The following is a 7,465-nucleotide window of genomic DNA, read 5'->3' on the forward strand; positions in this document are numbered from 1 at the left end:
ATTTAATACTCAAGGACTTTTTTGAAAAAAAAAAAAGTCTTATCTCCAACATTCAATTTTTTTAACACTGTAAATACTGATTTTCTGTTGTCTATTTTTGTTCATGGCATATTTTGCCTCTTACCCTTTCCTCCTGATTGTTTTCTGCCTTGTTCTCAAGTAAAACTAAAAAGGTTATTTTCTCTAATACATGGATAAGTCTCTCAGTATGGATCAACGAGTATGTTCTGAATCTTACAATTAGTAAGCTCATCACTGATCAGCTGGAAGAACTCAATTTTAGGAACAGAATTCATGTGCAAAGAGTGCAACAAGAAATAGTTTACATTTGGGCACAGTTTCCTATCTTAGTAATACTATTGTGACCCACATTTACTTAGTATACGTACACACAAGTGTGCGCACATACAAACACAGATATTTATTTATATAAACGCTCAAACATAAAAAATGTCTAATTTCGACAATACTTGCTCCTTGTTTAGTGAAGACTGGAGTTTGGCATCTCAGGCTTTAAATCTGTTTAATCCTGGGATATAGGAACACAGCACAGTTCCAGTATATATCAACTGCACAGTAATAACATTATACACTGAATCTGACACATGCTGTTTTCAGAGGTCCAGTGCTAGCAGTTGCCAATTAAAGAAGCCAGTATCCAGTACCTTTTCTTTTTAGTGTTCATATTTACATAATGCCCACCAGAAAGGCATAGTCCGTAAGACAATAAATGTCCTTATGTATAAACGCAGTGGTATTTAAAAGTCTGAACCAGTGCATTCCTTTCTGTGCAGTGCTAGTCTATATTCCCTTGTTGCTGTTATTCTTCTACACAGATGAAAGTTAAAATTAATGGGGATTTCAAATGTCAAATAATTTTAGTTGAAGAAATACAATGCCTTTCCTCTAAATCCACAGAAGCCGACTAAACATGTAAAATTTCCAAAATAGCTCATAGGAGTGCTTCAAATACAGAAGGTATTTTCAGTGGGGTTTACATAACACATATTTCACATTATTTCCACACAACTTTACATTATCACTTGGTTTAGTTAGACAAATATCAGTAACAAGTAATAAAACAGTATACATTGCACAGGACACAACACATTTTACAGAACCTCTAAAACTCAGTACTGCCGCTTTTGGAAAGAAATGAAAACTTCTATGACTTATAGACATTTAATACATTTCACAATGGAATGAACATTATGATTACAAGGCTTTTTCTTATTTGATGACATGGCTTTAGGATGTTTTAGTTTTCAGTTAGGTTTCACAAGTTTTCAGATTCCCCTCCACTCCACCCCCAGTAACTTCTGAAGGAATTGTTGCTAGTTTGACATTTTCTGTACGTTCTGCCAGAGTTTTATACTTTATTATTCAATGAGCACTTTCTTTAATTGAAAACTTTTATTTTTTTAAAGTAGTTTGAATCCCTAATTGTTAAACTTGGAGGACTGGCCAATGGCAATGATTCTTAAAACAATCATTGTATAGCTTATTATGACAAACTTAAATGTTACAGGTGAGGGAACAAAAGCTTTAAGTCATGTATTTTTTGTTAGTTTAAAACAAACTTCTATTCTTACAACGTTGAGAGGGCTTTGATTTACAATGCCTCTGCAGTTGTGTCTGTGGAGACAGACATGGTCACTTTGGCGATCTTAACTGTGCTCTTAATACAGCTTTCAGCTGCCCTGTGAACATTACCTGCATTGTTAGCATGTTTGTGCTGGCAGTCAGACTCCATACTGTTATCAAGAGGCTGCGTAGTCCCTTCACAGGGTGGAAACATGCTCCGGAAAGCATGTCTCAAGTCCTTGCTTCTTAGAGCATAGATGATGGGATTCACTGTTGAATTCATCAAACAGAGCATGCTACAGAATGCAAAGACAGTCTTGATGAGCTTGTTCATTTTCCCAAAGACATCATACACCATAATTGCAAGTAGAGGACCCCAGCATATGATTAAAACCACCAGAATAAGGACCAAGGTTTTGGCTAACCTGATGTCCATACGAGTTTGATCAGGTCTAGTAATATGTACTTTACCATCCTCTGTGGTATGAATTATTATGCTTTTTTGAGTGCCACGCTGAATCATTCTAACAGCATGACTATGAGCCTTCCACAATATGTACATATAGGCATACACAATAAACAGCAGGAGTACAGTGGTGACCCCAATCCAGAACATTAGATAGGTCTCATCAATGAGAGGGAAGATGTCTGAACAAACAGAATTGAGTTTTTTGCAGTTCCAGCCGAGCAGAGGAAGAACAGCTATTACGATAGCTATGGTCCACATCACACAGAATGCTACGACAGCCTTTGGTCTGGTAACAATTCTTTTGTAAGCTAGTGGCCTGTGTATAGATATGTACCTGTCTATTGCAGTAAGGAAAAGGCTGCCTACTGAAGCAGTGAATGAGGCTGTAACTCCACCCAATTTGAACAGAAACACATTAGGACTGTCTTTCCGATGGAAAACATGGAAATCAACAAAACTGTAGACGAAAATTACACTGCCCAGGAGGTCAGCCACTGCCAAGCTGCCAATGAAATGGTAGGAGGGCCTGCACCGGAGGCTTCGGGAGTGCAGGATAACACACAGCACTAGAAGGTTCTCCAGAACGGTGAAGGTGCCCAGGGTAAGTGACAGCACTGCAATGGCCAGCTGCTGGGTGGGGTTTAGAATCATAAAGCACTCCATATCCATGAAGTTCTCCCCACATTGTAGATTCTCCTCATTATCCTTGAAAGTGGATAGGGACTTGTTGTAAAAATCTGTAATATTGATCTGATCCGATGGAATGATACTTAATAGGGGATCATCTCCTGCAGTCATTTTTTCTTGGAAAGGATCACCCCTGAAGGAAGATAAGGGGAATTTCTGTGGGTAGTATCCTAGTTTGGAGGCCATGTCACCTTTAATATCTTCGTACTGGATATCGTTGGAACCCATGTAAAGAAGATCTGTTGTAATTGTTCGGAAAGTTGTGTCTGCGAGGCCATCTAGGATCGACTTCATAACCCCAGTCTTGTATTAGGTAGGATTCAAAGAGACTTGGGAAAAAATACATGTGAGGAAATCCTGGGAAGGGGGAAAAAGATCAAACAATTAAGATAAACAGGTAGATAAAGTTTACAAACAACTTAACTCAGTCATGACAAATAACATTTCATCTTTCCTTGTACTGAACTACAGGTCTAGCCTTTGTCACCTGCTATGTAGTCAGAAGAGTTGATCAATTATTTAGAAGCAAAACATCTGAAACACATTACATGTCTACACATGAGAAAGAAGCTGAAAAATGGGGAAAGATATTCCCTAGAAAATAGTTTTAATTTTTCATCAAAATTTTCTGAGCAGCTCCACCAGAAAGATATTACCTCTAGAATTGAACTGAGATGTCTGATTTCAAAGAACCTTGTGGAACAACATTTTCTGACTTTTTCCATTTAGAAACAATTGCCAGTGCAGAGATCATTTTAAATTGAACAATCATTGTTTTACTTTACTATTGAGGGTGTTGTAAATCTAACTGCAAGGAAAGAACACTGAAGGAGCGGATCAACAAAGATTGATATACAAATGCAGATTTCACTGTTCACCCTGTCCGTATTCCTGTGTGTGTGTCTAGGTCTGTGTTGCAGTAATCTGAGCTACATATTGAAGGCCTAGTGCCAGGATACTGGATATATAATAATTATTGAAAATTAATTATTAAATTGTTTTATTTATATACACACTATATGCATTTGGAGGATGAGTGTCATTATTCTGTTAATTACTTCTAGCAGAAGTAGTAGCAGAAAACAAGGGAAAAGTGATGGTATTCTACATAAGCTGTGCCCACAATCCCAGAATGTTTCTGATAAAATTAACAGTAGTTAAATAGTCAATATTGACGTTTTACAGTAATTTCAATCAATAAACTTCAGAGTTAACACCCCATAGAGATGAATAGGGGCAGTTCATTTTTGCCCTAAAGCTACCAGGCCTGATTCTCATTTGCATCAAAACCTCTTTACACTACTCTGGCAGTATAAAAGGACCTTAAACATCTACCTTAAAGCCCCTTTATATTGCCAGAGTGGTGTAAAAGGGTCATAGTGCAAGTGAGAAGCAGACCCATTGTTTCTGTTTATATTAAGCCTTAATCAGACATTCATAAGGCTATATCAGCAACTATAAGTGCCAAAAAATTAATTTTTTTGTTTTGTTTGTGTTAAAATAGAAGCTTAAACTCTGGAGAAACTGATGGGGTCACCAGCAAATTACTGGTATTGCATACAACCACCCACTTACTTCACCTGATCAGTTGGTATGGCTGGCTAAAATGTTAGACAGCATACAAGGGATTAGTTGGCAAAATCCAGAGAAACTGACTGCCTCAGTCCTTGAAGTAAAGAGGGGAGTTCCACAATTATAAGAAAATACATCTGCTCAGTTTTACTGAATATAAAAAAAATATGTAGTAAAAAGTATGTTTCCTCTCTCATGACAATAGAAACATTTCAAAATGGAGGCTATCATTGGTATTTCCAGAAAGAAGCAGAAATCATCTGTCTAGCTAGATATTTATACTGCAGTTATGCTTTGGTATATGAGCACCTAGGCTCTTGTCCAAAATCCACTGATGTCAATCGGAGGCTTTCTCACTGACTTCAATGCGTTTTGGATAAAGCTCCTAGACAGCTAGTGTTAAAGGTAGGATATAAAGCTACACCTCAAGAGGACAGTGCAACATCAGTGTTGTAAAAATGGTGAAAAAGTATATGTAATAACCGGAGAGTCTAATACGTAACAAAATGGCTGTGTGAGTTTTGATATCATGTATAGGGTTCATAACTGTGCAAAGCAAAATCTTCATTGTAAAACAGACAGTCTTAAAATGGATTAGGTAATTTAATTCTTAAGGTCTGAATGGTGATGAAAGACAACTTTCCTGAAGAACATATTGAAAATAAATTATAATAATCTTATATTTAATGCTCCTTTCATCCAGAAGGTACTTTATAAATGTTTATAGTGGATTGTATTGATTGTTTTAGAAGGGAAAGCCGTGTTAGTCTGTATCAGCAAAAACAACAAGGAATCCTTGTGGCACCTTTGTTAGAGGCTAACAAATTTATTTGCGCATAAGCTTCATCAGATGCATGGAGTGAAAAATACAGGAGGCAGGTATATATATGTTACAGCACATGAAAAGATCGGAGTTGCCTTACCAAGTGGAGACATCAGTGCTAACACCTTCTTGTCAACTATTGGGAATGAGCGACATCCACCCTGATTGAATTGGCCTCGTTAGCACTACAAAAAGTAATTTTCCCTCTGTTGATATTTACCCCTTCTTGTCAACTGTTGGGAATAGACCACTTCCACCTTGATTGAATTGGCCTCGTTTGCACTGACCCCCAACTTGGTAAGGCAACTCCCATCTTTTCACATACTGTAACATAAATACCTGCGTACTGTATTTTTTACTTCATGCATCTGGTGGAGTGGGTTTTAGCCCATGAAAGCTTATGCCCAAATAAATGTGTTAGTCTCTAATGTGCCACAAGGATTCCTCATTATTTTTATAGATTGTATACATTATAACAATGATTTTGCTGTCAACTGATTTGTAACCAACTCTCGGGTGAACTGGGCAACTTTCTAACAGAACACAGCTTATAACAGTATGTAAAAAACACTTTATTAATTTCAAACTATAAAAAAACCAATTAACTCTATACACATATAAAGATGATGGTAGTATTTAAATATTCAATTGTCTTAGAATTTACTTCTGCCATAGGAAAGACAGCTGTCTTAATCATTAAAGCTATAACTCAATGTCAAGAAGATTGTATTTGAGTCAAGACTGCAAATTGTTATGCAACTGAGTACATCTACGAGAAAGACAAATTACTCGGAAGGAGATAGTTTCTGCTAGAGTCACCTTAAGTATATATTGCTTCATAATAAAGTACAAGCCCTGGTTCAAATCCTACCCTTGTTTAAAATACAAAAGAAAAACATGAATTTGTGTCAAGTATCAGAGGGGTAGCCGTGTTAGTCTGGATCTGTAAAAGTGGTAAAGAGTCCTGTTGCACCTTATAGACGTATTAGAGCATAAACTTTCATGGATCAATACCCACTTCGTCGGATGCATGTAGTGGAAATGAATTTGTGTGTTTGCATTTAAGGTTTTAGAAGGAGTATGTTACAGTACCACTACGTATGCAGACACTAAGCTAACAAGATGGTTAATGGGATCACAAGAGGCAAATCCTACTCTGCATTTCAATTTCTGTATTTCTACATTTAGATTATTATAGTGATTTGCACCTTATTGCCTTTGCATAGAGTTTTCTTTGAGAGTTCATTAGTAATACAGTTTAGGCTTTTGGGGATACAGCTGACATTAATTTTGTTATTGTTTGCTGCTGGGAATATCATAATTGGAAATCTCTGGCAGTATGTGTACCTGCACCTATTAAAGTAGCAGTTGATTTTTATTAAAGTTGCAGTAAAACAACCATTCAAGTGACACTGAACTGTATTTTATTGGGGGTTAGCTTATTTTTAATATACATAATATGTTGTCTCTGTATAAACTATAGCATGGATATATATATAATCAATTAGCAAACTTCCTCACTTCCAGCTAGTGAAAACAGAAGTCAGAGTTTATGGCTGCAGAGTTAGCAGATGACCGTGGTCCAGATCCTCAGCTGGTATAAACCAGCGTAGCTCCTCTAAAATCAAAGGAGCTACATTGATTTATATTGGCTGAGAATCTGGTCCTATATTCTCAAAGGCAGGCCCTCATTCATGGGGTCACTTGCTTGTAAGATGCATATGTCAGTATTCTGAGATGTCAGCTCTCAAATGTTCCATCTAGAAACAGTTCAGTACTATTACTCTACAAATGGAGAGATTGGTGGCATGTGTGGAAGTGCCAATGGCAGCTGGATATCTTAGGGGACTGAAATGAACTATGTGGCCATCCTCTTCTAAGCAATTGGTTTAAATCCAGCCCAGATCAATAGTGACCATCTGATAACACAAATAAATGGGTGAGCTCCACTGCCATTTCATAGTGGACAAGAGTCCACATCATGAATATCACCACCACACTTCTCCCCTTGTTGGCAGCTTCAATAGTGTTCAAAATCTTTCCTCCCAGGAGTGGTCCCTCCAGGACAGCGTGGAGACATATTAATGCAGCAGTGTGGGACCTTGCATTTCTACTGCCTGTGCTGTCTGTACCTGTTCTGAGACTAAAGGACTTCAATCTCCAAAGCGCTTAGTCTGGCACCTGAAATGAGCTCTCTAGGCTTGCTTTTAAAAATGGCTTTAAAAGAATGAAAAAAATTGATTAAAGGTGAATTAGAGGCACTGCTGGTGCCAACCCTAAAAGTTTTAGTGCAATTACATAACTACATGAATTAGTTCACAGTAAGTAGT

General features: G+C 37.3%; 1 protein-coding gene across 1 annotated transcript; it reads right to left on the reverse strand.

Annotated features, from left to right (window-relative positions):
* Positions 1-1,612: 1,612 nt before the first annotated feature.
* On the reverse strand, positions 1,613-3,034 carry CNR1 (cannabinoid receptor 1). Its single transcript, XM_077811670.1, has 2 exons — positions 2,949-3,034; positions 1,613-2,873 (listed from the first exon to the last, which is right to left on the reverse strand). The coding sequence occupies exons 1-2, from the start codon at positions 3,032-3,034 to the stop codon at positions 1,613-1,615; spliced, it is 1,347 nt and encodes a 448-aa protein (XP_077667796.1).
* Between the last annotated feature and the right edge of the window lie 4,431 nt (positions 3,035-7,465).

Source organism: Eretmochelys imbricata, chromosome 3 (genome assembly GCF_965152235.1).
Source record: "Eretmochelys imbricata isolate rEreImb1 chromosome 3, rEreImb1.hap1, whole genome shotgun sequence".
Taxonomy (NCBI): Eukaryota; Metazoa; Chordata; order Testudines; family Cheloniidae; genus Eretmochelys; species Eretmochelys imbricata.